Source organism: Solanum stenotomum, unplaced genomic scaffold, assembly GCF_019186545.1.
Source record: "Solanum stenotomum isolate F172 unplaced genomic scaffold, ASM1918654v1 scaffold13383, whole genome shotgun sequence".
NCBI lineage: Eukaryota > Viridiplantae > Streptophyta > Magnoliopsida > Solanales > Solanaceae > Solanum > Solanum stenotomum.
Window position 1 is genome coordinate 107009 of NW_026022521.1, and position 22563 is coordinate 129571.

A 22563-nucleotide genomic window follows, 5' to 3' on the forward strand; every position below is an offset into this window, starting at 1 on the left:
AACCCACAGCCCCCATAGAACCATGTAGCCATCATGGGTAGAAGAGGTTCATACTCTTTAGATGAATCCCTTTCAAATTAGACTAGTGGATTCATTAGGCAGTTCAGGTTCTATACCTTTGGCCGGGTATAGGATGCTCTGGCAGCGTAAGGTTGATCGTTGTATCATCACTATAACTCTTATGTAATGGTTGTCGGTTAGAGAAACTCCCACAACAGTTATTGTATTTCTATATACATCAGTTCATTTGTATTTCTACATACATCTCAGATTTATTGTATCTTTGCATACACACAGAGTTTATAACATGTTTTAAACAACTTTTCTTTATATTGCACTTGCTTTAAATTGCTTTATATTGAAATGAGTCAGTCAGGTTGAGTTGAGTGAACCAGGTAAGTTATTCAGTTTCTTTCAGATTCCTTCTAGCCTATGTGTGGTTTAGCATTCCAACTCGCATACTCGTACATTCAATGTACTGATGCCAGNGGGTGTTACATTTAGCATTTCAACTCGCATACTCGTACATTCAATGTACTGATGCCAATTGGCCTGCATCTTATTATGATGCAGACGCAGGTAACCAGGATCAACATCCAGCACCTCGTTGATCTAGTTGAGCAGTTCAGAGTCAGTAGTGAGCCTCCTTGCATTCCGGAGAACTCTTTTATTCACTTTCAGTCTTTCATTTATTAGGATGTTGTGGGGTTTGTCCCAACATCCATCTCAGTATTTTAGAGGCTTCATAGACAATCATATAGTTATTAGTTCATATGTCTTTCTTTATCTTTCAGATGTTGTTTAAGACTTAAGTGCCATTTTGGCCAACTTATTATTCTTTAAGTTATTATTTGAGACTGTTTCATTGAGTTAAGTCTTCCGCTAAGTTACGTAAGTCAGGCCAAGGGTTCGCTTGGGGCCAGAAATGGTCTCCGAGTGCCAGTCCCGCCCAGGGTGTAGGCTCGGGGAGTGACAGATTTGAATATTATAATTCCACATTTTAAATAACTCTAAAATAAATAATATTTCATCTTTAATAAGCTTTGAGTAATTTTGGACAATATTATTTTTGACCCAATAGATATTTTCTTTAATTTTCCCAATTGTTAATCCATAAATGGTAGTAAATTATTTAAGTTAAGGAAAACTCCAAAACCCAATTAAAGTTCATCCCCTTTAGCTAGTCGGGGCCCCGTTTGTTCATCCCGATTAGTGAAGAGGTCCTTTCCATGTCCAAATAACTGGGATTTACTCAACTGAGAGAGATTTTTCAGTGAAAAATTCGATACTCTTCAAGTCTATTCATACTCTCCGTTCGTCTGTATCTAAGCAGTTGACAGTCGAGTTGCGGCGGAGCAAAAAAATGGAGGTGGAGTTAGAGCCGAGGGTAAAGCCTTTACCTTTTAAAGTAAAGGGTATGTCTCGAGAATCACCTTTACAGAAGGCTTCCCATGTACTTGACTCGGACCTCAGAAATCACTGGTCCACTGGTACCAATACAAAAGAGTGGATTTTACTCGAATTAGATGTATGTATCTTTTGCACTTCCAGTTCATTCAATTTCTTGTATTTTTTAATTGTTTAGTTGTAACTTTAGGTTCTAATGGGTTAAGTTGATTTGGGGTTGTGTCACTTGCTTTCCATGTGATGAATTTTGGGTTAAAGGTGTAATTGGTTCTAATAGTTTGTGTTTAGTTGGGTTTTTTTCTTCTTCTTTCATTTGATGGATTCTTGGTTCAATTGTAAAATTTGGATTATAGTAGCTAATGTCGAATGGGTTTGCTTCATTTACGTGTCATAAAGTGAATTTTGGGTTCAAGTGAGAGTTGGCTTCGAGTAGCTTAATTTGAATTGGTTATGTTTCATTTGCTTGTCATGTGGTGAGTTTGGGGTTCAAGTGATAATTTAGGTTTCTGATTGCTTAAGTTGAATTTTAGTTTGCTTCATTTTCTTGTCATGAGGTGGATTTTGGGTTTGATACACTACTGAAATTTGAATTCAAATTTAGAAAGAGATATGAGTCGCCTAAAGAAAAAATTGAAGAGACTTGCTCTTGAACATCTCCTCAAAGCGCATATGAGCCAAAGTTGAGAAAGAGAGAGAAAATACTCTATTGATCTTGATTTAACTTCCAGATTCTTACAATGGATGAATCTATCCCTATTTAATAAGAGAAGTGCAGGAAGGGAACATGGGATTTCTGGGAGTTAGTTATAGCGAACTCCTAAAAACTTTTGGGGTTACGTGCAGGTCACATGCCTGACTTTAACAACTATTAACAACTAACTGCCTAACTAATTGATCTTCTTCCTAAAAGGGAAATCATTACAAAAGGGTTATATCAGGGTTCCATTAGAAATTGACTCCTAATAGCTTATGTTGAAATGGATTTGCTTCATTTTCTTTTCATGTGGTGGATTTTGTGTTTAAGTGAAAAAAAGTGGCTTCTAATAGCTTAAGATGAATTGAGTTTGGTTCATTTGCTTGTCATGTGGTGAATTCGGGTTCAAGTGAGAATTTTGCCTTCTAATGGCTCAAGTAGACTATAGGTTTGCTTCGCTGGCTTGTCTTGAGGTGGATTTTGGTTTCAAGTGAAATATTTGGCTTCTAACGACTTAAGTTGTATTGCGTTTGTTTCATCTTAGGTCATGTGGTGGTTTGTGTTCGAGTTAAAAATTTGCCTCCTAATGGCTTAAGTGGAAGCTGGGGTTTTGCTTCATTTACTCTCCATGAGATTCATTTTGTCTTAGTGGCTTTCCACGTATATATTCATGTTCCGTGTTAAAAGTGATGGGTTCGGTTGAACCCATAGCTAATAAGCTTACCTTGGCCACTGCTGCTAGGTGACTTGCATTGCAGCATGCTGTTCTTATATTTCTTCAAATGCTTCTTTCGGGCAAAGCCCTGATCTACAAAGACCTTATTTTGTCTCGGGGATTTGGTTTTGAAGAGAAGAAGCGGTGGAACCACACCTCTTTAGTTTATTTTCTGTCTTTGGATGGAACAGACAAGTAGATTAAGAAATGATGGAACCACACCTCTTCAGTTATTTGCTGTCTTTGGCTGGAAGGCAAGTATACAATTGAAGTCCTTTCATTGGGGAAACTAGTTTTCGTTATCATCCTTGTAATACTTGATCAATAGAAGCCTAAAGCTCAAAATAATTCTTTTTTTACTGAGAAAATGCACCAATTAATAATGAATATTTCTCTGATAATGATCAGTGTTGCTGGTTAATTGTTAGGTTTTAGACAATTTCGTTTTTACCTGCTACATATGATTAAACTACTGGCTTCAGAAGATTGCTTTCCTAAGCATTATTTATCTAGGATGGCCGTCATTATATATTCCTATGCCTATTTCCTTTTCCTATTGATAACTAATTTTTGGAGTTAACTGATTGTTGGTGTGCTTTTGTTCATCAATACAGGAACCCTGCCTACTTTCACATATTAGGATTTACAACAAGTCTGTGCTGGAATGGGAAATTTCAGCTGGCTTGCGTTACAAGGTTAGGCGTAAAGATATTTTGCATCAATGATTGTATGATTGAAGTTTTTGTTTCTTGTTTCACATTTATGTGCAATAGGAAGCGTTTGAAGTTTGGAATCCCTATGATTGACATTATATTACTCCCATTAAATTCTTGTATATGTCTAATGTAAAAGGGCGTCAATCACTATCTATTTACAACATTTTAATCACCAACCTCCTGTTGAAATCAAAAAAGTAAGTTTATTAATCACAAACCTTCTACAGTTGGTTGCTACAATGGATGGGTTTACAATAAAGGAGTTCAATTTCTGGTTTAAATGATATCCTTAATATCAGGTTACTGTTGCTGAGTCTGCGGGTTTCCAAAGAAGACAACTTATCTTTTCTGAGAAGCTTAGTGGTTACTGACCTTTTTGGCATCCTTAACCCTTGATATGCTATGCCTCATTCCACATAGAGGCAAGTTTGTAACACTGTTAGTTTTTCTTGTGTTTATTTTTGTTTATCAGCCAGGATGGGATTGGGGAGGGTGGAAGGTGGTTTGCAGAATCACTAATTATAGTCACCGTCCTCTCTGAAGGAACCATCTCCCAGAAGATCTATTGGAGGGTTTTTTTGGGTTTATCAGAAAAAAGATCTAGTTTATATAAGCAGTGTTTATGATTAAAAAGGTAAGGGTTAAATAAGGAAGATGTTTCCACCAAGTGGCTGCTTCCAGACTCCTACCAAAATTGCTACAAGTTACAAGTATTGTGATGAGGCCCAAAAGTACCTTGCCTAAACTAGTTTAGAGTCCGTGCGTTGCACATGTGCATCACGTCAAGCTGTCAGTCACTATATATAAAAAATGTATAAAAGTAGAATAAATTATTGAAAAATAGCAAATGACTTTAAACAATTATCTTGTTCTTTACTTTGATTTCAAAGATGAAAAATGAATTTCAAGGCCTTTTTTGTAAATGGCTAAAATGATTCCAAACTACAATCGAATTTGCAGTAACACACTCATATTTTACGTGGGATCTAGTTTCCGCTGAATATTTTTTGGCATTTATCCGACATGACACAAGTCTAAACTTGATAATGGAAGAATATAGTAATTGGCGAGATTAAATTTCAAAAGATTCAACTGATTTCTTCATGGAAAAATTGAAGTGTGAAGGAGAAACTTTTCATTTTTTTCTTTTGTTTGAAGAGTATATGAGTGATAAGGATAGAACCCTTTTGTCTTTCTGCATATACATCTATGTTAAGAAAACGTGTAGTAATCTAAAACAGTAGTCATCACACTCTTTTATTTCTAAAAGAAATCGAATTGAATGATCAATAATAAAGGAAAAAGACAAACAAAAAACAATTAATGTTAGCCGTGGTAAACCTATCAAGACTAAAGATCACTAAACTAAGAAAGATTCCCTTTTTACTAACTTAAGTTAATTTAGGATCCTGTATTGAGGGAAAACTATTGTGTCCTCCTTTTGTTGGTGCACAAGGGAACTAGACTAAAAGGATTGAGTACTCGTAAGGTTGCACCATGGGGGAGAGAGTGGTTCTTGTGGAGGTAGGTGCTCGCAAGTGGTTATTGGATCTATTCCAAATCCTACTTCAAATTTGAAGGATGGTGGCTGGAGACTGAAGGCTTTAATGAAAGAGTCAAAGAGTGGTGGACATCTTTTGAGTTTGAAGGAAGGCCAGACTATATTCTAGCTTCTAAGTTGAAAGCTTTGAAGACCAAATTAAAAGAGTGGAGCTCAAACACTTACGAAAATCTGGAAAAGAAGAAAAAAGAGTTGCTCAATAGAATCACTGATTTTGACAATATTCAACAGGACAGACCTCTGTCTGATGTTGAAGTAATTCAAAAGGCAAGTTTAACTAAGGAGTTTGAAGACTATGCTAAAAAGGAAGAGATAGCTTGGAGGCAAAGATCAAGGACATTGTGGATTAAGCAAGGGGACAAGAACACTAAATTCTTTCAGAGGATTGCAAATGCTCACAAAAGAACCAATCACATTGACAAATTGGTGGTGGAAGGTGATGAACTAACAGAAGCAACAAATATCAAGAGGGAGGTGGTTTTATTTTATAGAAAGTTGTACTGTGAGACTGAAAATTGGAGACCTGCTTACAACATGTACCCCTGTCCAGTAATCAACAGGGAGGAGCAACTAGATTTACAGAAACCTTTTGAAGAAGATGAGGTCCTGAAAGGGCTCAAGGCATGTGCTATAGACAAGGCACCGGGTCCAGATGGGTATACTATGGGCTTCTTTGTGAAGTGTTGGGAGATTCTAAAGGGGGATGTGATGGCTACTATCCGGAAGTTCCATTCTCAAGAAGATTTTGAAAAGAGCCTTAATGCAACTTACATTGCACTCATTCCAAAGAAGAATGGAGCCAAAGAATTGAGAGATTTTAGGCCAATCAGTCTGATTGGAAGTGTCTACAAACTAATCTCCAAAATTCTTACAGAAAGGCTAAAGAAGGTGATGCCAAAGCTGGTTGACACTCAACAAATGGCCTTTCTGAAAGGAAGACAGATCACTGATGCTGTTCTCATTGCAAATGAATGTCTTGACTCAAGAGTGAAGGATAAAATCCCAGGCATAATGTGTAAACTGGACATAGAGAAGGCATATGACCATGTTAACTGGGAGTATTTGCTTGGAATTCTACATAGTATGGGTTTTGGGAGGAAGTGGATAAGATGGATAAGGTTCTGCATTAGCACTGTCAAGTTCTCAATACTAATAAATGGTTCTCCTGAAGGTTTCTTTCCGGCAAGCAGAGGCTTGAGACAAGGTGATCCACTCTCACCTTTCTTATTTTTACTAGTCATGGAAGGCCTGAACAGTATGATTAAAACAGCACATAGGAATGATTGGATAAGGGGTTTTAATGTGGTCAAAGAGATGAATACTAGATTGGAAATCACCCATCTGCAATATGCAGATGACACTTTGATTTTTTGTGATGCAGAAGACAGCCAACTAAAAATTCTGAGGATAGTTCTCATACTATTTGAGTCAGTATCAGGGTTGCACATTAATTGGAGAAAGAGTCACATCTTTCCAATCAATGATGTGCCCAGAATACAAAATCTGGGGGATCTTTTGGGTGGAGAAATAGGGCAGTTACCAGCAACATACTTGGGTATGCCTTTGGGTGCCAATAGCAAATCCAAAGAGATATGGAATGGAGTAGTGGAAAGATGTGAGAAAAGATTGTCTAGGTGGAAGTCTCAATATTTATCAAGAGGTGGTAGATTAGTGCTGATTAACTCAGTCCTGGATGCATTACCAACTTACTTAATGTCAGTTTTTCCCCTTCCAGCAAAGGTGGAAGAAAGAATTGATGCTCTGAGAAGGAATTTTTTGTGGCACGGTGAGAAGGAATATAAAGGTTTCCACCTAGTCGAATGGAAGACACTGCTACTATCCAAGAAGCAGGGAAGACTGGCAATCAAAAATATTAGAAAGCAGAACAAAAGTCTTCTCATGAAGTGGTTGTGGAGATTTCCTTTAGAAGATCAATCTTTGTGGGGTAGGGTGATCCAGGCCAAATATGGGAAGGAAGGACCCTGGAAGACTAAGGAAGTGACATCCACATATGGAACCAGTTTGTGGAGATCAATTAGAAACTTATGGCATGGTTTCTATGCAAAAACTGAATGTAATGTGAACAATGGGAGGAAGATCAGGTTTTGGGAAGATAACTGGTTAGGGAATGGAAGCCTCAAACGCTTGTTCCCGGATATTCATCACCTGAACCAACAACAAGAGTCGACTCTTTATGAAGTTTGGTCTGAACATGGATGGAACCTTACCTACAGAAGACTGATGCAAGACTGGGAGGTGGAAAGATTGGCTGAATTTTATGGAACACTTGATCAGTTCTTAGGATTCAAGGATGGAGAAGACACTCTTAAATGGAAATGTCATAATAAAGGTTTATTCACTGTTAGTTCTGCATATAGAATTATGAATCAGATGGGATCCCAAGTTAACTTTCTGCCTTGGAAGCTTATATGGAAGGTTAAAATACCATATAAAGTGGTAGTTTTTACTTGGTTGGTGGTGAAAGAGGCTGTACTTACACAAGAGAATCTTATGAAGAGGGGAATACAAATGTGCCCAAGATGCTGTTTTTGTGAGCAGGTTGCAGAGACAATTAATCATCTGTTCTTACATTGTAAAGTGGCTGGCCAGCTGTGGAATTTGTTTACTAGCTTCAGAGGTATAAGTTGGACTGTTCCAGGGAGAACAGGACAGGCTCTAGAAAGCTGGAATATGGAGGGCAGTGGCAGCACAGACAAGAGTAGATGGAAAATTGTCCCAGCTGTTATTTGGTGGACCATATGGAAAGAAAGGAATTCTAGGAATTTTGATAACAAGAGCAGCCCTCTGCACAAGATTAAAATGAACTGCATTATCACTTTTTGCTATTGGTGTAGTTCAGAGTATATAGATGACCCTGTGGCTATTGTAGACATTCTAGGGTCCTTATAAAGATGAAAGGAGGATCTAGGGATAGTTTCTCTTTTTTCTTCTTTTCTTTTCTTTATCTTTTGTTTATGCCCGACACACATGTGTGGAGGGACGATATGATGTAAATTTTGGATACCAGCTTTGAGCTGATGATTGATATACAAATGTTACCTTTATCAAAAAAAATGTGATTTTTTTTTATATTTTGAGATGTACCGAAATGTTTGACATCTACAATAAATATAATATGTACTCCCAAGGTTTAAGTCTAGTGATATGAGTACAACAAATGATGTGTGGGCTAGGCACTTGTCATGGGTTCGAATCCTGCTGCAGACAGAAGCGTGTTATCTAAGCGGGAAGGGTAGAGCAGTGGACCCATTATCCACCGATTTTTGAACTGTGTGCCACTGACCCTCATGGATTTCTCGGTTGTAATAAAAAGCATTTAATAATGCTCTCTGTAACTTCTAGAAGTATCCAGGCCCAATACATTTAAATTCCTTCACATTATGGTCTGGTGTTGCCCCTATTACCCAAATTTATTAAGACTATTATGTATGTACTTAAGCTTTTAACAATGTATTACTAACCAATTTATTTCCTTGATGATGTATCAAGTTGTCACGTAAATAAGTATCAGGGTTTGCTCCTGGGGATTCGGTTTGGTGGTAAGATCATATTTTGTGATGTGTTGGTAACACACGTCACAGATTCGAACCCTACACACGCTCAGGGACTTCTCAATTTTATGGAGGTTCTATTAGTTTTTAACTCCTTGATTGTAAGTTGGAGCTTAGTGCATGAAGAACATTCGGAAATTACTTTACCTCTGGTAAAATAATGCTTTGCTTGCTTTTTTACTCTCTAATTAAGATTTGTGAACTGGAGAATGCAGCAATTATGTCCTTCGTTTGTTATTTTCTTTTCTGCTCTTTGTTGGATATTTTTATCAAGTTTTTCATAAATATTATTATTCTTTTCTTCTTTTGTTGATTATTAATAGCGTATTTGTTTTCTTATTTTCTAGCAGCAATTTACTTCAATGGCTGTAAAACTTTCAGATTTTCCTCATGAGGACTTGATTAACTGTGCCTGTTTTCTTGATTATCTGCTTGTGTGTTCTTCATAGCCAGAGACATTTCCAAAAGTTCGCCCACGTTGTGAAGCCCCTCGACGGGACATGATGTACCCTATGAACTATACTCCATGCCGTTATGTTCGAATATCTTGCTTGCGAGGGAGCCCTATAGCAATTTTCTTTGTACAGGTGAATTACTTTTGGAGCTTGTCCTGAGTTTGATAATGCTTTGCTGTGTTGGACTCCTCCAATTCCCTTTTTGTTCTTCAGTGACAGTTTATACAAATGTAACCATCCAAATTCTTAGTCATGTTCCAAAAGTTTAAGAGCTTAAAGTCACCTAGTCATTTATTACTCACTAAAATATGTAAGATAATCCGTGTTCATTTTATTAAGACCGGTCTTATTGGATTTATGTTCTACATTAATTTGATTGTAATTTAAAGATTTTTGTATATTCCGTGTTCATTATGACAACAAATATTCATATTTGTAGTAGCAGAACATCTTTCGGGTGAATTCTTAGACTTTGTAAAATTTCCCGTTTCCCAGTTTTAATGTCATAAGTAGCGGACAATAGGTGTTTCACTGTTCCCCCCTCAGTTATCGAAATTCTGGCTGAAGATTAAATCCCAGCTTAAATTGCTTCCTGTTTGCCGGTCATGTTTGCAACCAATGCTTCCTATGATAGTAATATGGGAAGTTTGGCCCACAAGTCTTGGTTCAAGTGGCAAAGGTGGAGGGACTTGCGATTTAGGTCACAAGTTTGTGCTCTAAACTATGCCAACTAAGCCTGGTATTTAAGTGAAGAAGGGTTTAACAGCAGTTGGTGTTAGGGTTTGGCACATAGACGCAAATGGAATTATCGGTCATAAGAAATAGAAAGCTAGTAAGCATTACTTTCAAAACAATCTTTTCACACCTCTAGTGATCCCAAAAAGGAGTCCTGTTGTTCACGTTGAACTTGATAATTGGGGAAACTAACCCAGGAACTTCATAATAATCCTCCATAAATTGGGTCTGTAGAATCTAATCAGTCACCCCTTTTATCGAATCAAAATTTGTCACATATTTAGGGTTTCCATTATGCCCTCCTAAACTCCATCTCTCCATAACCACTTCCAGAATGGGCATTGAAGTGGTTGGAAGTTGAAATCTGGACAGCCTGGCCTTATTTTCAAGCTTGACATCGAGAAAGCCTCTGACCAGTAAGGTCATATCTTTTAGCAATGTTCAGAAGAATGGGGTTTGGGGAAGTCTGGATTAGGTGGATCAAGTTCTGTATTGCCACTGTTAAGTACTGAATTTTGATTAATGGAGGACCAACTAGTTTTTTCTTTCCCCAGAAAGGTCTCAGGCAGGGAGATCCCCCGTTCCTTTTTATTTTAGCTATGGAAGGTCTCAATAAAATTCTTCATAAAGCAACTCAATTTCACTGACGGGAGAGTTTTAAGGTGGGAAAAAGGAAGTGGGAACTCTATAACTGTATGTCATTTGCTATATACAGATGACACTCGTATTTTCTATGTAGCTGAAAGATCCCAAGTAATGTACATGAACCTCACTGTAATTATCTTTGAAGCTATTTTAGGATTGCTCATGAACATGCTGAAAACCTTTTTTTCCCCAGTAAACGCAGTCCCTAAATTTGAGTTTGCTGGGTTGATGTGCTGTAATGTGGTATCCTTCCATACTTCATATCTTGACCTACCTTATGGTGCAAGATAAAAGTCTCATGTAATTTGGAAAGGAGTAATTGATTATCTTCCTGACAGATACAATACCTTTCTTTTGGGGGTCAGGTCAATATTGATAAATAGTGTGTTGGACAGTATTCCAAACATATTTCATGTCCCTTTTTTTCACTTGCCAAAGAAACAAGAACATGCTAATGAAATGACACTAGTGATACAATATGGAGAATACAAAGCTGTGGAAAGATGTAGTAACTGCAAAATAGTGGGAGAAGAATAACTTGTGTTCAAAGCAAAGAAACTCACCTCATGGGACAGGTCCTTGGAAGCATATTTCAAAACTTTGTGGGACTTATAGCTCAACTCAAAGTCAGGTTGGGGAATGGCTCAAGTTTTTTTTCTGGAAGGACAAGTGGCTCGGCCCTGTGGCTTTGAAACATGAATTTTCAAACTTATACAAAATGGCTAGCAATCAAGAGTCTTATTTTTATATATGGAAAGTAACTTCTTTAAAAACATAAAGGCAGAGCCTGTATACAAGAGTCAAGAGGTATACCAAAAGGTAGAAAATTTACAAAAGAAGATGGTTTTGTATGAAAGACATCCGATCTTCTACACTACAAGGGACCTCATGGGTGCACCAAAAGTAAATAATGGATAAGAGACTACTCCTTAATTGTACAAAATTCATCGTTACACCCTCAAAACTCTCTTGTTTCAAAATTGGCATCAGTACACTTGGGATCTGCTCTTCAGAAGAAACTTTCCAGGTTGGTAGTTGACTTGAACTACTGGGATATATCTGCTAACTGGCTGGGGTTGCTGTTAACCCTCAAATTAAAGATAGCTTTCTCTGGGGATGGTGGTGGGGATTCTATGGATGGAGCTTTCACTGTTAAGGAAGGATATGCTCATTTGTGCTCCAACAAAGAGCTGATTGAGAAAAAGGGAAACTCAGAAGGAAATAGAAGAAAAGAACAAATTGGGCTGCTATTTATGAACAATTTATTTTGACTCTATTATGGAAATCGTACCCCCAGCTATCTGAACTTTATTCAAAGTTCCATTTCTTTGTTTTCTTTCATTAGTAGCTCTGCTATCCTTTCTTCAACTAGGTCAGACACAGATTACATTTATAGCTTCGATAGAATCAGGTAGAATAAAAAGATAAATATCACTTTATAAACCATTCTACTGTCCACCTTAGATGCGGCACAAAGAAACAATGGAAACTAAGATATTGTTGCAAAGAGCTGGGCTCAACTTCTGCTTTCTTGATTTTTTCCCTAATTTGTTGGTTGTTTGCTGGTACTAGTTAAGTTCGGAGTTCTAATGTCATCTCTTATTCCCTCTTTTCTGCTGTGCAGTTGATTGGTATTACAGTTACTGGTCTTGAACCAGAGTTTCAACCGATCGTCAACTACTTGCTACCCCACATAATATCAAGCAAGCAGGACGATAATGATATGCATCTTCAGGTAGAAGATACTGCTACTGCTGAACTTCTGTTGCACACATTAATTGTAAGATGCATATGTGAGTCTTCTACATTGTCATGGTAGATGATATGCATCATCAGGTAGAAGATACTGCTACTGCTGAACTTCTGTTGCACACATTAATTGTAAGATGCATATGTGAGTCTTCTACATTGTCATGGTCAGATAAATGTGCTGTGGCACATCATTCCTTTAAGTCTTTTCCTTTTTGTTAAGGATAAAACTTATTGGATTGCTGTCTTAATAAGCAGTGATATATTGCTTGTTTTAGATGTATGCAAGTGTGTTTGTAAATCTTTCAGCTCTTGTCTAATCTATGGTTTTATAGCTGCTTCAAGATATCACAAACCGGCTGGGAGTGTTCCTTCCCCAACTAGAGGTATTTCTTTGAATTGAAGTGTAGAAATAAGAGTATCTTTGTTATTCTGAAACATGAAATGGGCAAGCTGGTAGTGCTGTTTTGGGGGATTACGTGGTTCTGTTGAGAATTCTGTTATATTCGTGCAGGCTGATCTTAACAGCTTTTCAGATGCTGCAGAATATGCTACACGTTTTCTTGCAATGCTTGCTGGTCCCCTTTACCCAATTCTTCAAATTGTAAAGGAAAGGTTGGTATCCCTGATTTCTTGTACCCGGTATTTCTCTAATAGGTCCACAATTTTGTCTGTATTGGATTTTATCAAAGATGTTGCTTGATTATTAGCTATCTTCTGCACAGTGACAATGGAGTCTTTGTGCTTCTAGGATTGACATATTTTCCACTGTGCAGAGTGGGGGGGGGGGGGGGGGGGGGATTTTACTCTCATCAAACAGAGTTGTCTTCCCAGAATAGCTTCTGACCACAATTCTGTTATTCTGAAGAGTGGAAGAAGTCCTACTCTAAATTTGAAACACGGTGGTTAGAAGTGGAGGGTTTTAAAGAGAAAGTAAAAGAATGGTGGGAGTCTTTTTGTGTGAATGGCAGACCAGGTTACATTTTGGCTGAGAAGCTGAAAATGCTAGTAGTAAAGTTAAAGGGGTTACATCCCAACTTGTGTGGGGTGGACACTCTCGAAGGAAAGAAATCCCAGATGTTTTCAAATGCAAAAAGAGCAGCAGCCAGAAGATTAAGATTCAGTGCCTTAATTTACTTTATTCTGGCCAGAGAGATATCATTAATACTATTTAGTTATTCACTTCAACCAGGCTTCTTAGAAGAACTGCAATGCAACTTTTATTGCCTTTATCCCAAAGAAGCCAGAAGCTTCAGAATTGAAGAACTTCAGACCAATCAACTTGGTAGGGGTTTACAAGATCATTACTAGACTGATGGAAGAAAGGTTGTGAATAAATTGATCAAAAAGCATCAAATGACATTTGTAAAGGGAAGCCAAATCATGGATGCAACACTCCTAGTCGGCGAATGCATAGACTCAAGATTGGAAGGGGGAACTCCTGTCATAATGTGCAAACTGGATGGTCAGAAAGTTTATGACCATGTGAATTGGCCCTTCCTTCTGAACACTCTCAGTCAGATGAGATTTGGTAGTAGATGGTTGAAGTGGATTGAGTTCTGTATAAAAACAAGTCAGGTTAGGAGAACTTGTTGTTTTCTTTTTTTGCATCAGAAAGGGGGTTGAGACAGGGTGATCCCCTCTCCACTTTTCTGTTCATCTTGGCAATGGAATGCTTTGACAGTATGATGAGGATTGCATCACAAATAAGGTGGATCAGAGGTTTTCGCTGGAGAAAGAGTTGGGGGAAGAAAAAGAAGTCGATCACATGCTTTGTGTAGATGACACTATCATCTTATGTGAGACTATAGTAGAACATATTAGCTTAGTTAAGAGTTATCCTGCTTTTGTTTGAAGCTGTTTCAGGGCTGAGAGTAAATTGGGGAAAGACAGTCGTTTCCCTTTAAATAAGGTTTCCCCAGATTCAGGTACTGGTAGGCATATTGGGATGCAGAGTTTATCAAATTCCTACCACCTACTTGGGCATGCCTTTGGGCAACAAACATAAGGCAATGGAAATATTGAATGGTCTTCTACAGAAAACTGAAAAGAAGCTAACTAGATGGAAGGTACAATAACTGTCTCTAGGTGGAAGATTGATCCTCATCAATTTTGTACTACATTTCTCTGCTTACTTATGTGATGTCCTTATTCCCAATCCCAACAGAAGTGGTGAAAAAATCGGACAAACGTAGGAGGTATTTCTTATGACAAGGAAATAAGGAAGGGAAAGGTTACAACTTGATGAATTGGAAGATTGTAATTCTCAGAAAAGGCAAAGGGGTCTGGAGATCAGAAACCTGTCTGAGATTACAAAATGAGTGCCTGCCGATGAAGTGGCTGTGGAGATACACTGGGGAAGGGGGTAGCTCCTTGGAAGGAGGTTATAATAGCAAAATATGGTGAGCTGAGTCCCTGGTGTATAGAAAATGCCACTGAACCATATGGTGTGTGTGTGGAGAACAATCAGAAACTTGTGGCCACAGATGGAAGAGAGTATATTATCAAGGTGGGAATGGTAACTAAACTAGATTTTGGAAGGATGGCTGTATAGATCAAACCTCTCTCAGAGACCTTTTCCCAAACCTATTCCTAATTTGTGAAAATCTTGATGCTAGAGTGTGTGATTGCTTGACAGAACAGGGATGAAACAATATTATTTAGAAGATTATTAAATGACTGGTAGGTCTAGAGGGTGGCAGCTTTACTAGGAAAACTAGGTGGAGTGAACATAATAACAACAATCACATACAATGTCTTGTGGAAGCATAGCATTGGATGGAGTTTTTTCAGTCAGTAATGCATACAAAAGAGGCTTGCAGGTGCTGGCTGGGGTCAAAATATCATTGGAACTATTTCTGGAAGAGTGACATCCCAACAAAGTGAAGTGTTTCACTGGGCTGGTGATAAAGAGAGCATGCCTAACACAAGAAGTCCTACAGAAGAGGGCAGGCAATTGGTTCCTAGGTGTTTCCCCTGTAACATGACAGGGGAAACAAATAAGCACCTTGTTTTACACTGCAAGTTCACTGCTCAACTATGGAATCTGTTCATCAACATTACTAGCATGAGCTGGACAATGCCGGAACATACATCTGATCTCTTGAGCTATTGGATTAGGAGGGGGAGACAGTTAAAGCCCAAAGAGATAAGGTTAATACCATCATGTATGTGGTGGTCAATATGGGGGGGGGGGGGGGGGNGGGAATAAATGGAAGATGTTTACAGATTAAATTGAACTGTATTTGTATCTTTACTTTTTGGTGTAAAAACTTTGTATAGAATATATAGATCAGATTATACATTTGATAGGAAGTCTGTAATTGCTACTCTTTTTGGAGGTAGTCAACATACCCTTGATGCTGAGAAAAACAATTTTACCACTTTCAAAAATAAAATAAAATGGAGAATAAAACTGATATAAAGTCATTTTGTGACAGAAGCATGTGAATGAAGCCTTAACCTCGCTGACCCCTTCTATAGATATTATCTTGTCTGAAGTTAACTTATGAACCCTGTGTAACTTCTATATTGCTGTTACTAATCATTGAAAGTGGATCGCTTATTCATTTGGGTAAAATTCTCTTATTGTGGATTACCCACATCTTTCGGGTACCATCGGCTGTTGGTAATTTTATTATTGAGCCTCTTCGAGATGGTTCCCAACCTTGATTCCAGTTAAAGAATATTCATTTCTCTTGTATTAGATGTGAGTATTGTACATGCTTCATTCCTTGAGCACGAATTTATTCGTTCACTATTAGTTAACCTTCTCTCAAAAAATTTATTCGTTCACTATTATTTTCCTGCTTAAGCAGGGAAACAGCCAGGTCAGTAGGCAATGTTTCGGAATCTGAAGCTTCAAGAAACAGTCAACCTGTAATAGCTTTGACTGTATCATCAAATTTTGAGGTATGCATAGGGTACTGCTCTTCTGCTTTTCTTGTCATTCAGTTTGTGAATTTTTACCTCATAAAAACTAACTGTCCTCTGAAAGGAAAAATAGTATTCTCTCCATCCAGATTCTGTGATGGTGATTGACTGTGGATTGAATTTAAGAAACAAAAGAAGACTTTTGAAACTTGTGGTCTTAAATAAGTTAGACATTTTGTGGCTATAAATCATCTCATTAACGGTACTGTGAACATTTAACAATTTTTGGAGGTGGCCAGCATTCATTAATGCTGAGGAATACAACAGTACCTTTTGTCTAAAAAACAATAAAGGGTACAATGAACATTTTGAAGTTACTCCCTCCATCCATTTTTTATTTGTCCAATTTTGACTTAAGGAGCAATAAATAAAATGAAAATTTTACTATATCACCCTTTACAACAACAACCACCAACATGCCCTGTGTAATCCCACTAGTGTGGTTTGGGGTGGACAGTGCGTACGCAGAGCTTACTCCTAACTTAAAAGGAAGAGTTTATTATATCACCCTTTGAATATAATAAATTCAATGCTTTGGGAAATGACTATTGTTATAATAAGGGTAAATTTGAAACTAAGTGATGAATTATCTCTTGAATTTTAAAATTGGACAGTGGTCATCTATTTTTAGTATAGTGGACAAGTAGTAGTGGACTGAGGGAGTAAATTGCTATCCAGTTTCTTGGGATACGGATTATCTGTTGCTTCTTTAAAACTACACTGATTGTTAATCTCTAGCCTAGTTTTATACAGATAAGAAAACAAGAGGAACCTTTACTTTAACAACTTGACAATAGAATTGACCAATTCCCATTAAGCACATTGGGCAAAAAGAAGTATCTTCATATAGTTGGTTTAATGAACACAAGAAGGAGATTTTTCATGTGTTCCTTCTCATTTGCCACAACATGGTAACCCCTCTTTCTCCTGGAGTGGAGTGCTTAGCTAGCCTTCCTAATTGTCAATGGCAGTTATGTAGAAAGGCAGAAGAGATTTGGATGGCCTCAAAATTCTGACATGATTCACCTTTCGTGTCTAGTGTATATGTGTATACTGTATCGATGGCCCTTATATCCTTGTAATGTTTATTTCCTGTACGTGCAAATGCCTCTTATACATGTGGGAGGGGGAAGTTTGACCTAATCTAGACATATTGCATCATTTGGAGTTTGGGGAGGTTTTCCTTCGTATTTATGCTTACTCCACTTTCTGGCTCAACACTTGATGTATACAGGGTTGCAACTTTGTATCGTGCGCGGGTCAATCTTATTTTTATGAGTCATTTTTTATTTTTATTTCTGAACTTCTTAACCTCTATTTAGAAAAGAGCTTTGCCAGCCTTTGTGATTCTGCAGGCTCAGCTTAGGAATTTATTTTATGCTTTATTTCATATATTTTCTTGCATGTTTTTTGGGTTGACGAGGATCTTTAAATGTTCTCTATTATTTCATCTATTACTTTTTTGGCTCATTGTGGAAAGAAAGTGTTACTGCCATGTAGAAGGATTTAGGCACACTTGTCACTAAGGTGGTTACGTTTCTTAATTATATGGCATGGCTGCTGGCTAATTGTATGTTTTTATCATGGCAGCCTAGGAGATCACGCAACATGTCTACCCTTATTTTTCCTACATCTTGTTACTTAGCTTTTCGTCCAGATGCCATCGTCATTTTACTGAGGAAAGCTTACAAGGATTCTAACCTGGGAAATATTTGCAGAGTGGTAATACACTTACTCTTTCTCCCTATTAAAAAAAGCTTGTCCTTCGCTTTTTCCTCTGAGTAATTAGAAGACGTAACAGAAAGAAAATAAAGCAAGATTTAACTAGATACAAATATTTACTTGTGCCTCTTCCATTTTTTGTTTCCAAAATGTTGAGAGTTCAAAACTGTGTGATTTGAAGTTTCTTGAGAATAAAAGTAACCTTTGCTTTTATATTAATTTCAGTTCTTGTCTTATATCTAGGCCTCTTGGATTCTGTGGAAGTTTCTTGAGCCTATAAAGCCGCCAGAAGCTTCACATTCTTGTAGTGAAATTACAACTTCAGTGCCTGATGAAGGATCACAATCTGAGCCTTCCACCCCTCCTTCTTTTGCTGATTACTCAGATTTATTTGGAGATGAATTTAAGATACCAGAATATACATGGGACTCCATTTTCAGTAATGTCTTAGATATTGGCCTAGTGGAAGAAGGGATTTTACATGTTCTGTATGCTTGTGTATCCCAGGTCAATCACAACCAAAGCTTTCTGCTACAGATAAACCACCGTATTCATGTGTACTAATATTTGATGCTTCTTTTGACATTCAACATTTCATTTTTAACAGCCCCTACACTGCAGCAAGTTGGCAGATAATGCTTCTGATTTTTGGTTGGCATTGCCCCTAGTTCAAGCATTGCTTCCAGGTATACCGCTTTTGCAGTTCCATAATTACTTGATCATAGCTTGATAGTCTGCGTCGTTGATTTAATATTTGCTCAAAATTGATTATCTTTTTCCCTTTATCATTATAAAAAAGAAAAAAACTGACATGTTTTATACCTGAAGTGCATATCAATTTGAGACCTTAGGGTTTTGTGGAGAGTTCTTTTTCCTCTCTGTCAGGACTGTCTTTTAGTTAGATGGCTTCACCATTGAATATTGAATCCTCTTTGAGTATTTTAGTAACGGAAGAGCATTCAGTATGCTTACTATTAGGAATATAAACATATTATTGAGTTAGACTGTCAGAGTTAACACTCAATTAGGCCGTTGTCAGCTAAATGTATATTTATTGTATCTTGTATTCCATTATCATCATCTTTTACATTCATTATTTTTCCTTTTCTTATTTTCAATCGATATTAGAGTCTCTTATGATCTTGGTAGAGATTTAAATGGCTTCCGCCTACTAGTACTCAGACTTATGCTGTTTGACCGACCTAAGTTTTCTTTATTTCGTAGTCTTATTACTCTTGCCTTTGGTAATTGCTCTGGCGGCACAACTCCTCTTTCCAGTGATTGTTTCCGATATCTTTCTGTTGATTGTTCCGTATAACCGCTCCTCTTTCTGGTGACCGTTTTGGCAACACTGTGTCTTGTTTTGTTACTGTTTTGGCAGTACCATCTCTATTGGCCAGTACTCTGATCATTCTTCCAGCTAATGTTACCACAGCAAATTTTCTGATGAAATTGTAGTGACTGTTACTTTTGAGTCAGTCTCTCATTGGTTGGATATAAGATGTGTCTCTCACCCACCTATTCCATTACAAGTTAAATTATTTATTATTTATTCTTTTTCCTTTTCTTATTTTCTCTTGCTTTTCTATGACCTGAAGCACTTCGTCCTAGTATCAACAGTAGTGACCCAATTGATGAAGATTTGTCTCTGTGGAAACAACCTTTTGTACAGAAAGCTCTGTCCCAGGTAGTTCTGTGATCTTGTCATAACATTTGTTTTGGTGTTTTTTTAATCTAGAATCAGTGTGTCATTACGGTTGCTATTGTGCAGATTGTTGGGACTTCGTCTTCATCAGTGTATCGTCCTCTGCTTCGTGCTTGTGCAGGTTACCTATCATCATTTTCACCATCAAATGTAGGTTTTCCCACTTCGTTTTAGGTTCTGTTCTGTCAACACAACATCTGCACTTTGGTTAATGCTGAACATTTTTCATTTGTCTTTCTCAGCCTTTGGTTTGTTATCCATTGAATTTTTATCTGGCAAGATCAACCAAGTGTATTTTTCCTTTGCTTCATTACCTGTGAATTTTATCTGGGAAGATGAGCCTGTTTTGTGCTTTTCTGTTTGGACTTTGGTTACCATTCTCAACATGGTCCCTAGGCAGTTATTTAATTAAATATAGAGCTAGGAAAGAATGATACAATCCAAGACGATGTTACAAATGAATTGAAAAAAATATATTTTACAGTAGTATCTAGTTCTGTTTTTTCTTGTTCTGAAGTTGGTTCTCTTTACTAAAATCTATTTGACACATGCTGGCAGGGGAGGGCTGCATGTGTGCTCATTGATCTTTGTTCTGGTGTCTTGGCTCCATGGATGCCTCAAGTGATAGCCAAGGTTATTCAATACTTTCTTCTTACTCTGCTGTGTAGGCTGTAGTAGAATTTAGGTTTTACCTTGCAACCTTGCTTGTGAAAATTTTCTTCTTAGATTTCTTTTAATACAGATTGACTTAGCACTTGAGCTTTTGGAGGACCTTTTGCCTGTGATCCAGGTGTGTGTTTCTATTTTTCTTTCATTTTACTATAGTTAGCTTTCTGTGCTTATCTGATTGACCAGTAAACACTTGCTTGTGGACAATGAACCTTTTTAAACATTTTATAACCCAAGGAATGATGGAGAGAATATTGGTGCAGTACCTAATGCAGCAACAAAATTCCTATGTAATTTCTCATCTCTTTGTGAAGGCCTAGAAAAGTAGATTTAGTGGAAATTTGCAACTAGGAAGATGAATGTTTCATTGATGAGTGCAACTGCCAGATAAGATTGTAAATTCTGTAGGATCTCATAGTACAGATATTTGAAGACAATGTTTCTTGGTAAAAGATATGAAGCATGGTAGTCAACATCATCGAACGACCTTACTTGAACAAGATATGTTCTACAGTCTCATCTACTGTATCCTTGATTTTGAAGGAGACAGTCAACATTGTTCTAATAAACATGCTGGGTGGATGCCTTTGACTGCAGTAGTTTATGGCTGGATGCTCTACATCTTTGAAATCCTGGTACATAAAAAGCATATCTAATTGATAATGCTGATACTAATCACCAACCTAATACAGAGAAGTCATTGTTGATATATGACAGTAGTGCCATAATAGTACCTCTGGGCAGTCCTCCAGGTCATGATTCAGTTATCTTTTCTTGTGCTGTAACAATTGGATATTTCATATTAAGCAAAGATAATTTCTAACTTTTGGTGCCATTATCTGACCATATTCTTGCTATTGAGAGCCCATTTTCATTATATATGCTTTTATTAATACTTACCTTTGGACAAAATGTGTATCAGGGCGCCCACCACTCATTTGCTCGTGCACGTGCAGCCCTTAAATATATTGTCTTAGCTTTATCTGGGGTTATGGATGATATTTTGGTCAAATATAAGGTAATCTTTTGACTGAAATTTTTGTCAATTATTCTTCAGGGAATTATATTATAATGATGGTAAGATATGAGCTTAAATGAAGAAATGAGGATTCATATAGTCGACCACAACTTGTTTGGGTCTGAGGGGTAGTTGTATTATTCAGGGAATCTTACAATTGCTCTTTAGCTGTTCGATTTAATACCTTTAAACTTTTAAATTTGGGAACTTCATCATTTCAGGATGCTAAGCACCAAGTGCTTTTTCTTGTTGAGATGCTAGAACCATATCTCGATCCTGCAATAACCCCTGCACAGAGCATTATAGCCTTTGGGAACGTTTCTTCAGTTGTCCTTGAAAATCAAGAGAAAAATTGTGCTTTTGCGTTAAATGTGATTCACACAGCTGTACTCAAGCCTGCTGTCCTTCCCTCTCTGGAAGCTGAGTGGAGGCGCGGATCAGTTGTTCCAAGGTAATAGAAGGATGCACAAGTTTGAAACATTGAGTTTCTTTGTGGGAACTACTTCATTCTATGTCCTGTTTTATAATTCAGAACTTATCTCCTCTTGATTCTATACTGTTTTGATTTTATGACTGATTTTTTTAGCATGTTTAATTACTTTACTTCCTTTTTGGGGCTTGTATCAGTTAATTGATGTAACAGTGCCATTAATTGCTTTTGTATCTTGTTTTATGTGATGCCAGCTTTTGAAAGTTGCGAAATTGCAATATGGTGATGGTCAACTAAGCTATCTATCTATATACATACGAAACAATCCAACCCAAAAACTGATTGCAGGCTTTTTCCAATTGATCAAGAACAACAATGGCCAATGAGGAACCTATACCTCTGGAGATGCAGATTCAGATTGCTGATTTAGATGTCACCTTATAGGTCCATTGAAAGAAAAGATAGAAAAGCATGGGCTTCAATGAAGAAAGGCCTAACTGAAGGGAAAGATAAAAAATATATATGTAGTTAATTATAATAAATAAACCCAAACCACAATAATGCAGATAAAAGAACATAAAAGTTATAACTAAGCGAGGTACTTATTGCACAATGTGGCTCTCTTCAGGACAGCTTGTAAAGAAATGGATCTTGGGCCTAACTCAACCCCAAAAACTAGCTCAAGAGGTGAGGATTGCCCAAGACATATTAAAGAGATCATCCATCCCTTATATGGCCAATGTGTGAATCTTTTACAGAGCTCATGGGTAAAAATGTGCATGCCTTAGCATCTTAGTGCGTGCAGCCAAGTGCTACTTAAGTGAAGTGAAGCAATCT

At 37.4% G+C, this 22563-nt stretch overlaps 1 protein-coding gene across 1 annotated transcript; it reads left to right on the plus strand.

Moving 5' to 3' along the window:
* Nucleotides 1-1196: 1196 nt before the first annotated feature.
* On the plus strand, nt 1197-22227 carry LOC125850068 (uncharacterized). The gene is made up of 17 exons (XM_049529978.1): nt 1197-1528; nt 3431-3511; nt 9115-9252; nt 12125-12235; nt 12585-12635; nt 12764-12864; nt 16068-16161; nt 17773-17904; nt 18148-18411; nt 18512-18590; nt 19503-19591; nt 19676-19759; nt 20168-20242; nt 20352-20399; nt 21201-21296; nt 21518-21747; nt 22075-22227. The coding sequence occupies exons 1-17, from the start codon at nt 1364-1366 to the stop codon at nt 22154-22156; spliced, it is 1920 nt and encodes a 639-aa protein (XP_049385935.1). The 5' UTR covers nt 1197-1363; the 3' UTR covers nt 22157-22227.
* Nucleotides 22228-22563: the final 336 nt, after the last annotated feature.

Bases quoted from the DNA above. Each gene is read 5' to 3' on its own strand.
- LOC125850068 (XM_049529978.1), top strand. From the start codon at position 1,364: ATGGAGGTGGAGTTAGAGCCGAGGGTAAAGCCTTTACCTTTTAAAGTA. The intron at 9,253-12,124 runs GTGAATTACTTT...TCTGCTGTGCAG, and splicing joins TAGCAATTTTCTTTGTACAG to TTGATTGGTATTACAGTTAC. The intron at 12,236-12,584 runs GTAGAAGATACT...ATGGTTTTATAG, and splicing joins ATAATGATATGCATCTTCAG to CTGCTTCAAGATATCACAAA.